General features: G+C 41.5%; 1 protein-coding gene across 1 annotated transcript in view; it reads right to left on the bottom strand.

Annotated features, from left to right (window-relative positions):
• The window catches only part of LOC308099698 (syntaxin-binding protein 4), a gene marked incomplete at its 5' end in the record, with an annotated part of 329,176 nt that overhangs the window by 43,742 nt on the left and 269,863 nt on the right, over positions 1-15,571 (bottom strand). Inside the window, 3 exons of the mRNA XM_080448431.1 lie at positions 8,280-8,343; positions 10,092-10,236; positions 11,566-11,672. Coding sequence (XP_080304557.1) covers positions 8,280-8,343; positions 10,092-10,236; positions 11,566-11,672 — 316 coding nt within the window. The remainder of the gene's footprint in view (positions 1-8,279; positions 8,344-10,091; positions 10,237-11,565; positions 11,673-15,571) is intronic.

Below are 15,571 nucleotides of genomic sequence, written 5' to 3' on the forward strand. Positions count from 1 at the left end.
TATAATAATAAATGGAGAGAGAGAGAGAGAGAGAGAGCAACACTTACACGTCTATGAAACAAGGCACGCTCATTTATGGCAAAAGTACAAAAGTATTGGCATAAAAATATACTTAAAGTAGAAAGTATAGGCTACTTATTATGCCGAATGTCACGTTTTTCTTGTATTATTATGAAAAAGCTTTGAAACATGCTGTAACTCATTCACTGTGACGAAAACCCTCTTTCTGCGCCGAGTAGCGCACACGGGTTGAATGCGGGGTCTGTCATCCTAAAACACAATTGCCCCGGGTCAAAATCCAGCGACCATGGAGCGGCCGCGGGTGGCCGCTCAAAAGGTGCGTGGGGCGGGGTGTTTTGGGACGACCGTTCCGGCTGCCCATGGAATGAGCTGATGAAGTAAAACTCATCTGTTTGTGCTGCAGCTGCGCCCTAATCATGTTGTTTTCGGTTATTTTTGTTCACATATGCACATATGCTTCTCAATCAATCATAGACCTAGTGTTGACAACGGACCAATCCAGAATTTCCAAGAGTGGGGTGATTGAGTGTAGCTTAAGTGATCACAATATCATTTTCTGCACTCGGAAGATTCACGGACCTGGAGCTTATTGTCACAGGACAATCAGCTGCAGGTCTATGAAACACTACTCAAGTGATCTTCTAACAACAGCTCTTGAAAAAATTGACTGGTCCCATGTCCTAAATTGCACCTCTGTGGAGGAGTCCTGGTCCTGTTTCAAAAAAGCTTTTTTGTGTGTACTTGATAACATCGCACCCACAAAGGTGGTGAGGGTCAAAGCTAGCACAGAACCTTGGATGAAGGGTGACATTTTGAATGCCATCAAACTCAGGAACAAAAGCTACTCCGAGTTCAGGAAAAACAAAAGTGAGCAGCTACTTGAAAAGTGCAGAAATCTACGAAATGTAGTTACTAAATTGATCAGAAATGCCAAAAAGAATTTCTTAAATGAGAACATAGAGGCAAACAAAAGCCACCCACAAAAACTGTGGGAGGCACTAAAACAATTAGGCTGCAACGGAAAAATTCAGACAAAATCTAATTTGCATTATTTCAAGTGGCTCGCTCACTACCGACAAGCAATTGGTAGCGGACTGTTTTAACAGTTTCTTCACCACAGTTGCAACCCAGTTGGTAAGCAAACTCCCTCAGCATTCAGGTCTGTATGGCCCCGACCACATTCAAGCTCACTATGAGAAACTAGGGGCTAAAAAAATATTCCTTCTTTTTCAAACCTGTATTGACTGATGATGTGCAAAACAAACTCCTCGCCCTACAGCCAAACAAGGCCACCGGCCTTGACAACATCCCCACCAGATTCCTCAGAGACGTGGCGGTCTCCATTGCTCCCATAGTAGCCCACATTACAAACTTATCCATCAGTCAGTGTCACGTCCCACAAGAATTCAAGTTGGCAAGAGTAATCCCTCTATATAAAAAAGGAAGCAGAATCCTGGTAACTATAGGCCTGTTTCCATCCTTTGTTCCATCTCAAAGGTTATAGAGCGATCAATCCAAGAACAAATCAACAGCTACCTCAGCGAGCGTAAACTGTTGTTTGAATTCCAATCGGGCTTCAGAACATCCCACTCCACTGACACATGCCTACTATATTTGACCGATTACATCAAACGTGAGGTAGACTCGGGCAAATACTGTGGCATGGTCATGCTGGACCTCCAAAAGGCGTTTGACACTGTAAACCACGCAATTCTACTTGATAAGCTGAGGGCGATTGGTTTTGATTGCACATCACTAAATTGGATGAGATCTTACTTGGAGGGTAGAGAACAAGTGGTTGACATCAACGGAACCATGTCCTCATCCCTCCCGGTGAGCTGCGGGGTTCCTCAAGGCAGCATTCTAGGGCCGTTACTGTTCCTTCTATACATTAACGACATGAATGCTGCCTGTAACTGCAAACTGTTCCTGTTCGCTGATGACTCGGCACTCCTGATCTAGGGTGAGGACAAGTTGCAAGTTGAGGAAGCTCTCAGCTCTGAACTCTCAAAAATCCGTACCTGGCTTACCGATAACAAACTGTCACTACACCTTGGGAAAACTGAATCCATTCTATTTGGGACCAAACATTCCCTCAGTAAAATGAAGGTAAATGACTTCAAGGTCAAAGTCGATGGCACAATCATCACTAGCAAAGAAGAGATTACCTATTTGGGATGTATTCTTGACAAATACCTGACAGGTGAAAGCATGGCAACAAAGGTGGTCAAAGGAGTAAACCAGAGAACCAGATTTATGGGCAGAGTTTCCTCTTTTGTCAACCCTCAGGCCCTCAGGACCCTCTCAGGGGCCCTGATTCAGCCCCTTTTTGACTGCTAGCTCCTCTTGGTACTCCAACACCTCAGTGTCACTGAAGACTAAGCTTCAAACCTCCCAAAACAAACTGATCCGATTACTTCTCGGACTGGGGCCCATGACCCACCTCTCTCCCACTCACTTTGCCAGCCTAGGCTGGCTCAGGGTGGAAGACAGGGTTAAGCAACTAAAAATGGGACTGGTCTTCAAAATTGTAAATGCAGATTTGCCCGAAATGCCCCCTATACCCGCATATCTGTATAAATACCTCGAAAAAGTTAGTGACACCCACAGCCACGAAACTAGAGGGAGCGTAAACAACAATCTGGTACCACCCACCCGTAAAACAAACATGGGCAAATTCTCCTTCTATAGCACAACCACCAAGGAATGGAATAGTCTAACCCCATCCCTCCAAAAATGCAGTTCGCTGGGCTCAAAACAGCCCTAAAAACTCATCTTTCTGGAGGCCTAAAGAGGAGCTAGTACCAGTTTCCCTGTAGACAGACGACCCCCCCCCTCCTCTTTTTTGTACATATTTTTTATTTCCTCATGCTTTTTTTGTATATAATTTTTATTTTTCCATGCTTCCCCCCCCCCCCTTTTTTTGTACATATTTTTTCATGCTTTTTTTTTTGTACATAGTGGTATTTTTTCTGCATTATCTGTATTTTCATGTTGATTTTTGAACTGTTTGGTTGCTACTATATATGTCTATGAAATTAATTCAAGGACCCCAACGGAAACAAGTCCGCAAGGACTTTTTTGGCCGGACCTTTTAGACAAAAGCATTATAAATGTAGCTGTGTTGTTTTACATTCTTTTGCCAATAAAAATTTCAATCAATCAATCAATCAAAAAAATAATGCAGCTATTGCAGTATTGGGCCTTAATATGTGATTAAAAATGTAAATGAATTTGGCCCCTCATATATAAAATAAATCTGATTTAAAATTGAAACTTGCAGCTGATCAATGCGTTTCTGCGTTTACGTGTGGACAGGGATTTTTTTTTATCTTTGTCATGTGGCCAGGGATTCTTTTCAAAATGGAGGACTAAAATATCCGTTTAGAAAAAGATCCATATATATAGCCTTGGCCAGAAATTCTCCTGGACAAGTCTGGGCTTAACCATTACAGGCTTAATGTATAGAATAGAATCATTCATTTCATCCCGCAGGAGAAAGTGCTTCTCAGCACCAACCGTGGCCGAATTAGAGATTTGATAGGTCATTTTTGGCCAATTCTGACAGCACTACTAAGCACGGACATGCGCAAAAGAATGCATGTATTCCAAACAGAGAGGAGCGTTCGGAATAAAGTGTTTATATGGTCAATTCCGATTGGTATATACCGATTCAAACGGTATATACCACCCCTCCAAACCCGAATGAAAATTCATTCGGGTCAGACTGGAATGGAATATTCTATTCCATTTGAGGTGTTTACATTTAATTTCATTCATTTCTGAATGAATTCATGCCCAATTTCTTTCCATTATGGCTGCTGTGCTATAGGCTCTATGCACATTTGTCCTCTTGCAAGTCCTATCGTATTGTTATTTCCACAGAAAAAAAGAAAGGGAATCAATCGAAGAAAACAAACAAATGATCTACATGTTTACACATACCTGTACCTATAAAAGAGAATTCCTTTTAACAGGACGTTCATGAAAGTCCTTGCGGGCTTGTTTCCAATGAGGGCCTGTGAGCAATTAGGGGTTAAGAGTCTTGCTCAGGGACAAATTTCATTTCATCGACACATATGCTGACCTGGCCTGGAATCGTACCTGGGCTAACTAACCACTCAGCTATGGCCGCCCCATACCTATATCTCAGTACCTGAGATAAGATATAAAGGTGCGTGAGCATATGTATACTGTACATGATATACTATGGACGTTAGTTAAGGTGCTAGAAAACACAGCAGAGTGTTTCCAGTGAGCCAACATGCACAATATCAGCACCCTGACCCTGTCTGACTAGAATGGAACAGAGCCTTCATTAGTATCATTTTTTGTCACATTCCTGAGTCAATAATTTGATGATAAGAAAATCGGTTATCAAATTATTAACTTAGAAATCTCCATGAATTCAATGCTTCATGGGGTGCGTAATTGATAGAAAATAAGTCTTTTTTTGGGTGAACTACTCCTTTAAGTCGTTAAAGGTTTCAAAATACACATTAAACATGAATCGAAAATAGGAAAGAAACGAAGTCATCTATAAAATATGTGAAAGGTTTAATCTGCAACACAATGTTACACAATATGTAGTGGGGGTCCTTGCTTCATCTCTCTCCCGGCTAAGCGGTTCTTGGCCTGAAAAACGTTGAAGACCCCTGATGTAACATCTAAAGTAAACATATTGTGAGCGTGCAACAGCATGCGGGAGCTGTAAGTGACATGTGAGCCCTTATAAGATCAACCTTGAACCTCGTCTGCACGCCTGAACCCAGACATATGTTCCCTGGCTTAGCCAATAGAAACACATGAGAGCCGAGTCGTCTGAGCCTTCAGCTAATGATAATCTCGTCTGGCTTAATCTCAACACATCCAGAATTAACGGGTTATTCTGGGCCAATAGAACTCTTCTACAATCAGAAGACATGCACGAGTAGTGGTAGACACTAGACAGTAATGACCAGTGGTGGTAGAAGTACTTAGATATTTAACTTAAGTGAAAGTAGCAATACCACAATATAGAAATACTCTGTTACAAGTAAAAGGCCTGTGTTCAAAATGTTACTTGAGTAAAAGTACAAACGTATTGGCATCAAAATATACTTAAAGTACCAAAAGTTAAAGTACTAATGTTTGAAAATAGCAGATCTACAAGCTCACAACGCATCGCATTGCGACGCGTTGTGAGCTTGTAGATCGGCTATTTTCAAATAGCCTATGTATAAAATAGGGCTAAAGTGGTTAATGTATGCTTTATAATATAGTAACTAAATCAAAGTAACTAGTAACTAAAGTTTTCAAATAATTGTAGTGGAGTAAAAGTACAATATTTGCTCTGAGATGTAGTGGAGTAGAAGTAAAAGTATTGCAAATTGGAAATACTCTAGTAAAGTAAAAAGTAACAATGTACAGTAAGTACAGTGCCTAAGTACCTACATACTTAGTTACTTTCCACCACTGGTAATCACGTATGTTTATTAGAGCAGTGGTTCTCAGACTTTTTCAGGTCAGGTCAAGATATGCCAGGGACCCCCATAAGAGAAGATTTTTTTTACAACTATAGCAGTGATTCTCAGCCATTTTTTATTTGAAGGACCCCCAGTTTGATATGTATTAGATTCTAGTACCCCCCAATCTATATGTAGTATCATCAGGCCCGCCGACAGGCGGGGATGAAGGGTACAGTTACAGTTGTCCCCCAGGGGGGGGGGGGGGGCTCAGGCGTGGGGGGCTCCGCCGGAACAGAGACGTCGCAAACTTCTTAAGAATTAATTTAATTTATATTTGTGTGGTGGTGGACTGGTGGACTGGTGGAACTGCGTGTTGCGTCGCGAGGTTGTGTGTGTGTGTGTGTGTGTGGGGAGGGGGGGTCCTGTGTCTGTCACAGCAAGCAAATCATACAGCAAATGGCGGGGCGGGCCGGGGCGGGGCGGGGCGGGTGATCACACAGCTAGCTAGTAATCATAATCACTAGACAGGTGTGTAGACAGAGACGCTGCTGACCCAGCCTGTGCACTGTTTGCAAAGATGCTGGGTCGGAGTCGAATTACTAAATCAGGAGACAGAAAGATGTTCAACAAAGTAGACCACATTTCTGGCCCAAAAGAAATGTCGAGTTGAAGATGCACCAGCTGAAGTCTTTGGCGAAGTTGAATCTTCTGGAGAAGGTGAGTAAAGCAGACTTGTTTGCAGTGGTGGAAAAAGTAACCTACTCAATGTCTTTAAAAGTATCAATAGTTTGGAGAACTATAATTCTGTATACATTCCAAAAATGGTCAATTTATGCAAGGATTGTTAGCTGGAGTTGTTCAATGTGAAATCGCGCAAAGACACTGGATGTATTATTTTGAGGGCAAAAATAATAATTAATTAACAAACAAAAAAAATTCAAGCGCGCAACGCCGTATCGAGGTGGGCCCAATTTACACAATCTGGTCCCCCCACCCAAGAATCCTCTCCTCGGCCTTGAGTATCATTGGTGTTAATTTAACGCTGAGAGTGTACAAAAGGAACCAAACACTCTCAGAGTTACAGACACATACAGTAAGGGTCCATTTGGTTCCTAACTATCAATCATTATTTTGTCTGGGGACTCCCTGGAACTGCTACAATCAAGAAGACCCTCTCAAGATACTTTAGCAGGTGTTATGCCACATTTGTGCACAGTTTCCCACATTGCCACACAAGTGTATGATGTACTGTACTATTTTGTAAGCTCACAAAACAAACAAACTTTTTTAATACTTTGTCAGATCATGTCACAGCTTCGAAAAGAGACAAGCTACAAACTCTCAACGTGCTGCATTGTGGCTTGTGGATCTGCTGTGTTTTGAAAACATAAAATAATAATAATAATTATTATTATTATTATTATTATAATAACAATTATTATAATAATAATAATAAATACTGACATGTTTTAAATATCGATAATTTTAGAAGCAACGGTTTTGGTCGGAGCACTATAGGCAGTAATTTGCAAGAAAATGTCCTTCATTGCTATTGTTTTCTTTTTTCCCCAAATGTGCTAAAAAGATTTTTTTTATATAGATATTTTAGCAATGAAGGACATTTTCTTGCAAACTGCTGCCTATAGTGCTATGACCAAAAAAGGCCAGGATGAAGTGGTTAAGACAAAGTGTAAGCATGTCAGCCATGTTTACCAAAATATATCCTTGTTCTGTCACCCTCCCACAGGGCTGAGACATGATCCCTACACTGCTGGGCTTTTAATTCTCCTCTCCTCTCCTCTCCTCTCCTCTCCTCTCCTCTCCTCTCCTCTCCTCTCCTCTCCTGTGGCCTATCAGCTGATCGATCCAACTGTTTGAGCCATCAGCTTCAACAGGACAGACAGACAGACAGACAGACAGACAGACAGACAGACAGACAGACCCTCTTGTAGTTTGGCTACTGCAGAGCAATGCAATAAAACAATATACAGAAGCAAAGCCTGACTGTGTATGTGAATGTATGTGAGTATACACTGTATGTGTCAGAAAGAGATATACCAGAGACAGAAAGAGATACCAGAGAGAGAAAGAGAGTAGAGACAGAAATAGATACCAAAAAGAGAAAGAGAGTAGAGACAGAAAGAGATACCAGAGACAGAAAGAGAGTAGAGACAGAAATAGAGTCTATAGACAGAAAGAGAGACTAGAGACAGAAAGAGAGACGAGAGACAAAACGAGATACCAGAGACAGCAAAAGATAGCAGAGACAGAAAAAGATACCAAGACAGAAAGAGAGACTAGAGACAGAAAGAGATACCAGAGACAGCAAAAGATAGCAGAGACAGAAAAAGATACCAAGACAGAAAGAGAGACTAGAGACAGAAAAAGATACCAGAGACAAAAAGAGATACCAAGACAAAAAGAGATATCAGAGACAGAAAGCGATACCAGAGACAGAAAGAGATACCAGAGGAGAAAGAGATACCAAGACAGAAGGTGATGCCAGATATGGAAATTAGAAATATATACAAGAGACATATAAGCGAGAGAAAGAGAGATCAGATATAGAAAGAGATACCAGAGACAGAGAGAGTGGCCAGCAACAGAGAGGGGATACCAGTAGGAGAGAGGGGATACCAGTAGGAGAGAGGGGTTACCAGCAACAGAGAGGGGATACAGTACCAGCAACAGAGAGGGATACCAGCAACAGAGAGGGATACCAGCAATAGAGAGGGATACCAGCAACAGAGAGGGATACCAGCAAGAGGGATACCAGCAACAGAGAGGGATACCAGTAGGAGAGGTAAATACCTGAGATGTGTGTATCTGGAGGACAGTTGTCTGGAGATGCTGAAGACACGGAAGTTGGCTCCACCTGCATCAACATGAAGAACATCTTATATTACTGCCTCATCCTTAATCTGATTATAGATATAGACATGATATTAGATTAAGTATAGTCGACTACAGTTATTAATTGAATGTAATACACTGTATTCCATTAAATTAACAAGTTGCTTAGATGTATTTGTAAGGTGTGAGCTTGTAGATCTTCTTAATTTGTTGGGGTGAAAGTGGTTAAGTGTGTGTGGGGGTTTTATAAATATTGACCCAAGAGCTGAAACACAATACTCTCTGTCTAAAGTATTCAAAAGCACAATTTATAAATTACATTTTATTTTTTAATGCCTTGCCATAACAAATGGGGGGTCCCGACCATGGATATAAAAATAAATGGACAAAGTTAACCCATAGACTCTACAGACCATAAATGAAGCCTATTGTTCGCATATCATGGTGATAGAAAGAAGACTTTAAACTAGCGACTGGAAGCATATAGTATTTATCACAATGTTTATTAAGGTAATAAAATCAAGTCTAAAGTTCAGCAAAAACCCATCCGCTTGCATTGAGAGTTATTTCTTCTGACACCAGCAAGGGTTAAAAAAGCGAAACTACAGGCCATTCATATGAACTGTCACTTCCTATATAGACTCAATTTCAAAGGCGGATGCTGGGCCCTTGGTCCCGACCCACTGTTTGGAAACCAGTGCAACATTCCACCCCTCTCTCTGCAGTCTGCTCACTGTTCCCACTCCATCCCTGCTTTTTGATCCACCCTGATCCTCCAAATAGAATCCTGCCTAATCCAGCTTGATCCAGTCTCATACTTCAAGTTGAAGTTCCAGAGGCTATCAGCCAGCTCTCTGGAACACAGCCCTTAGTCAAGATTGGCTTCTGATGCCAACAAATAAAAACATAATAATAAAGTCATACTGTGTAACCTTTTCAGTTGAAAAAAAGTTTTGGTATCGTTGTTGTCGGGTGGAAACCTTGTAGTAGCTGGCGCTATTGTCTCGCGTAGCCAGACGACTATTCCACAATCTCCGGATGCTATATAGAGTCAGGAACTACACCGCCGAAATACGAGAACAGAAGCTGTCATCGTCATTTCCGTTCACGAAAATATATTTCTAATTTCTAATAAGCAGCAAGCAATATAGCTTTGGTTATTTTTATCTAAGTTGTAAAGACAAAACGGAAGCGGGGAGGAGGCATCACATCCGCTTTATCCTCTGATCATTTTCAGAGCTTCCGTTGCTCCAGAGTCCAGACTGTATGACAGAAGCATTTTGGAAATGGTGGGAGGCAACAGTCTGGCTCACGACCCCACTAACATTTTTATTTTCATCGGATTCCTTGGATCATCATGCAACATGATCAAGATGTATTAGGCTGCTTTTTCAGATCCCATTCCAATTGGCTCTGACCTCATGACTGCTTTCAATAGTTTGCGGGCACTGGGTAGAAAACCCGCCCTGGCAGAGACCTGTGCTCCGAGGAGCACACCTTTCTGGTTAATTATTTTCATTGGTGCAATATTCCTGAAACCAACAGACACACTTAACCACTTTCACTACTACTTTTGTGTGGTGCTCTTGTATGAAGAAGTAGGACATTAATTCACGAAGAAACAAGAAAAAATATGACAATTATGAAATATGGAGATCTTGAATACTGGACGCTACTTGTAACAGTGTATTTCTACATTGTGGTATAGCTACTTTCACAAAAGTAAAAAAATAAGAAGAAGTGGTATTTGTGTTACGCCACTGTACTTACCTCAGGCGATCTGACGCGGACTTTTAGGCGTTTTTTGGTGCTGTAGCCATTGGTTGTGGTTCGCTGGACACCGTTGGGGTGAGTTGTGATGCTGGGGAATGGCCCTTTACCTGGGATGTACGCTATCTCTGCTTTACTCTCCTGACTGGAGGAGAGGGGAGGAAAGGAGAGGAGAGGAGAGGAGAGGAGAGGAGAGGAGAGGAGAGGAGAGGAGAGGAGAAACACGCACTCTCACAGACACGCACAAACACAAACATCAGATAATAATAATTATAATAATAAAACAAAAGAGCAGATCTACAAGCTTGCAGATCGGCTAATATCTGGCCAACGCAACCTGCATAACTCCAACCCTAACCCCTAAACCTAACCTCTATGCCTAAACCGGATCCTATAACCAGGAATTTCACTCACAAGCACACAGTGACTCTATAGGTAATGTATGGGGGGCCTCACCAGGGTGCTGTTCTAGAGGTGAAAGCGTGGGCCTGCACCCAGATACCTGGGTCTCATCTCCTGGCAGAGCTGTCTGGGCGCGGCCGGGTGCTCACTACTTCCATTTATCAGTGTTAAAACGTGGGGCTAGGAGGACCGCGGGGGACGGTGTCTGTGTCTAGTGCACTAGTGACCCCTGCAGGTTGACCCGGGCGTCTGTTCAGTGGCGGAGAGGTATGGGGGAAACTCAGCTGAGCGGCAGCTGGCGTCTCCGTGTGGGAGTGGAGAAACCCTGCGGTTGTCTAATGAAACACCAAACGAAGCAATGGTGGGGGGGGGGGGGGACAGCGGGGCATTTTTTTTAACAACAGTTTCCCATACAGTGGGTCGGGACCCAAGTTTAAACAAAAAACGTCACAAATTGTAATCAATTAAAGAAGACTATTCTAACATGTATTTCATATGTAAAATCTAAACATTTAATAATTTCAACAAATTAATAGATACAAATAAAAAAAGGTTTGAGAACTAGAAAAATTGCAGATCCACAGGCTTGCAATGCGGTGCAAAGCGACGTGCTGTGTGTCACTAGCTTTAGTCCCGGGCAAACGTCTAATTTCTCTTTTGGGTCGGAAATTGCAGTAGTGTTTAAATCAGTTGGAAACCACTGATTTAAACAAACAAACAAACAAACAAACTTAACCACTTAAAGGGGCACAACACCCTAGGCTGATTTTGTAGTTTGTTTACCACTTCAGGTTGACCCAATTCTAAACACGCCTTCTACCTAAGTTTTCTGAAACATAATTATGTTGCTATATACTGTCGGGTGGAAAATGTCCAAAACTGTTTATTTTCAACATAAAAATTTGCAAAAGTAGCAGATCTACAAACTCAAAACACATCGCTTTGTGTGGCGCTGTAGGTCGTTCATTTATGAAAAAAACACAAAAAGTTAGAACATGGCACGACGCGAGAGAGAGAGAGAGAGAGAGAGAGAGAGAGAGAGAGAGAGAGAGAGAGATATGCATGTTCTCACCTGAACTTGACTTTGTTGAATATCGTTTTGGCCTCTTCATAAGTCACTCCTATCAAGGATTCCTTGTTGATGGCAATGAGCTGGTCGCCGGGCCTCAGTCGCCCATCCTGAAAAAGATACAGAAAACCAGCAGATTTGTATTTATCCTTTTACAGCTAACGCTAATGTTATTGCTAATGCTAATGCTTATTGCTAACGCTAATGTTATTGTTAATGTTATTGCTAACGATAACATTATTGCCAACGCTAATGCTAACGATAATGTTATTGCTAACACTAATGCTAATACTTTATACTAGTGTATTTTTTGTTTTCTGTTATTGTGGGGAAAGCTTTTGCTGAAAATAGCGTGCCCCAACGCAACGCGTTGTGAACTTGTCATTCTGCTCATTTCTGCAAAAGCGTTCCCCACAATACGGATGCTGGGGTTTAAGTGGTTAAAATATATACTTGTGCTACGTGCAAATGTAACATGTATTTGTGGGTCTGTGTCCAGCTGATGCTTGTTGACGCTCGTTAATGTTATATGCATCAAGGCAATTATGCTTCTGCACTGTCAAATAGGCCAACATCTAATTTAAGATTAGTGGGACTCATTCAAATGAGTCCCGGGACTCACTTCATTGAAAACTTAACAACATCACTGTATTATATTAGATTTATTAGATATGTATTAGATATTATATTGATACTATGGCCATTTTGTCTGTGTGGTTCCTTATTGAAGTGTGTAACTAAATAGGTGACAGGCAGTCTGAGTGGTTCTGGAATAGCCTGGGACCAGACGAATCTGCGAGTGCAAAAAAAAATTGCACTCTGCGATTAGGGTCTGGCACCGCTCCATAGAGAATCCATTTCCTGCTCCAGAAGATGTGGGTGACCAATCAGGGCCCAGTATTCGAATATGGGAGACTGTAATTGGTAGATGGTTGTAGGTCTAACCAATTGCGTCGAGGGCCATTGTTTTGATCCCGCCCCTTGGAGAAAAAAACTTCCTCATGGAAGCACCAGACTCATATCCACGCAGTGATATAGTCTGGCTACGCCAGGCTAGTTCTGGAATCCCTCTAAATGATGTAGTGCTGTTTTGTTCTTTTTGCTATTTTCTTGTATTGTTTAAATGTTGATCTTGCCTCCTTTTAATTTGTTCTTGATCATGTTTTTGATCTTATTGTTTTTAATCTTGTTTAATATTGTGTTATTTTTATTTTGTTGATCTCTTTATCTCTTTTTTATGTAAAGCACTTTGGGCTGCATTTGATGTCATGAAGGTGCTATACAAATACAGTTTATTATTATTATTATTATTATTATTTCATTTTATTAGATATGTGATGTTGTTACCTGACAACATGTCACCAACACACTTTAATTACAGATGTGACTACATATTTATTATTCATGGCCATGTTGGTTCGGGCATCTAGTACGGATGCCTCCCGAGCGTCTCCCTAGGGAGGTCCTCGCTGCACGTCCCACTGGGAGGAGACCCCGGGGCAGACCAAGGACCAGATGGGCAGATTACATCTCCACACTGGCCTGGGAACGCCTCGGAATCCCCCAGGAGGAAGTTGCTAATGTTGCTCAGGAGAGGAAAGTCTGGAGCTCTCTGCTGGAACTGTTGCCCCCGCGACCGGACTCCGGATAAGCGGTTGAAGATGGATGGATGGATGTTGATTATATAGTTTAAAATATTGAGATTGTCTCTCAATTAGTACTTGAACTGAATTATCATCCTGAAACATTTTTAAGTGAAAACATAACGCTAATGCTAACGCTAATAAAATGCTTTTGGTGAAAAAGACCGCAATTATCGGTATCGGTTGAGTTGGACAATATCGGAATATCGGATATCGGTAAAAAAGCCAATATCGGACATCCCTAATATCAACTGTAGTAATATACTACTGCAATCCTACGAGTAACACGTTATATAACATTGTTACCATTAAAAGTAATTCTGTATGTTACTGTGACACGTTACTTTTGTAACATGTTACCCCAAAAGTCAACAATGTAACTCTTACATGGTCATGAGTACATTTTAAACAAATCTCTAAAAGCTGACTGTTTTTGCTATTTGACGTACTGTACAATAAAATATATACGGTATAAGCTGGGACAAATATATAGTTAAAATAATAATGCATTGTTTAATTCAGAAAATACACACATAATTGGTTTCTGGTGACACGTTGATAAAAAGCTGAACATTCTGACATACTGTAAGATTATGAGAAGCTATTCTATTGCGTAACTACTGTAGCGTAAATACACATACTGTATCTCCTTCCAGAAGCACAGCAAAGATATGAGTGGACAGAAGTATTCTACAACAACAACACACCTTGGCACAAGGAATGGATCCTTCACAATATTAAACACCTATAAAGTAACAACTCACTGCTTGTGCCAGAGAATAACTCTGAATGGAACCAATTTAACTCCCTTGGGGGTGGGGGGCAGAGACAAACTGACTGAGACAGACTGAGAGAGAGAGAGAGAGAGAGAGAGAGAGAGAGAGACAGAGAGAGAGAGGGGAGAGAGAGAGAGAGATAGAGAGAGAGAGAGAGAGAGAGAGAGAGAGAGAGAGAGAGAGAGAGAGAGAGGGGGGAGTACTTGGAGTTCTCTCCCTGACATCAGTACTGTGTGTCCGTCTATAAATATCAGTACTGCATGGTACGGTATAATGCACAGCTGAAATACTGTAGGCAAAAGGACGTGGAGGCCAGTACTATGACGACAGTACACATTACTGCAGTACTGCACAACTGTAGCATAGTTCATTACCCATGTACAACTGTACATTAGATTTGAACCGGAAACACATGTGAAGGTGTCATGTGCTTCCAGTTCAATTGCACATAATCTTATGGGCTGGGGCCGGCGCCTGTCAGTGGGGAATGTTGAGCGGGGCACATCTGTCCCCCTTACGTTCGAAACACAGGAGATCCTCAGGGCAAAGCTCACCAAGGACATTCACCACCCCAGCCACAATCTGTTCACGCCGCTACCACGACCACCGCCATTCGGCAGCAATGATTTGACAATATTATTTTGTAAAGGATATTTTCAGATCATTGCATACATATATAGTTGACACCGGTCTGCAGGGCACTGCAAAGAACGAACACATGGACCTGTAAGGGGAAAATAATATATATATATCCAAATGTACTTTTCAATATTGTCGCTGTCGGGTGTAAACCTTGTATGCCCAAAACTCTTATTTTTCAAGAAATGGAAACCTGTGTTCCAATGGATCCAATGTAGTTACTTTTTAGTCACACGCTCTAATTATGTTAATTATTTTATTGGTTCTATATTCATAAAACCAACAGACAATTACTCACTTTCGCTTTCAAGCTTGTAGTGAGCTTATAGATCGGCTATTTTCAATACATTTTTTCTGACACTGTAGTATGACGAAGTACGTCATACATTTCCGGAAAAAAAAAAAATTGAAACATGGAGGTACGAGGTTTCAGACCAACAGCGGCGATATGCTACTAAACTTGGCTGTTGGCCCTGATTCAGCAGAACAACTGCAAAGACAGAGAGAAGAGTATATATTTTTCTTCTGCACAGGTAGAGAGGAACGGGACAGGCCGGCTAACTCTGCTGACAAAAAAGGCTGATTATCAAGATCTTTATTTCAAAGTGTTAGACTATTGATTTCCAAACGCAGAAGGGCCTTTCATCTCTGCGGCAGATGGGAGCTTCTTGGGCTAGAGGACCTTTCTAAATTCCACTGGTATGACAAGACCTTTCCAGAGAGCACACTCTTTGAAAGAAACATGCGCACAGTTTTTTCCGTGACATTCATGGAAGTCGCTTTGGATAAAAGCGTCTGCTAAATGACAGTAATATAATGTAATGTAATGTAATGTAATGTAATAAAGTTATCAGTCACCACGACCAGTCATTTGGATTCTACACAGTCCAGCATGACTTTCTCATGGCTAACACTTTGCTTTCTCCTCCAACCTGTGGGCTACGGCCCACT

The sequence above is a fragment of the Gymnoscopelus braueri genome, assembly GCF_963280865.1.
Source record: "Gymnoscopelus braueri genome assembly, chromosome: 13".
NCBI lineage: Eukaryota > Metazoa > Chordata > Actinopteri > Myctophiformes > Myctophidae > Gymnoscopelus > Gymnoscopelus braueri.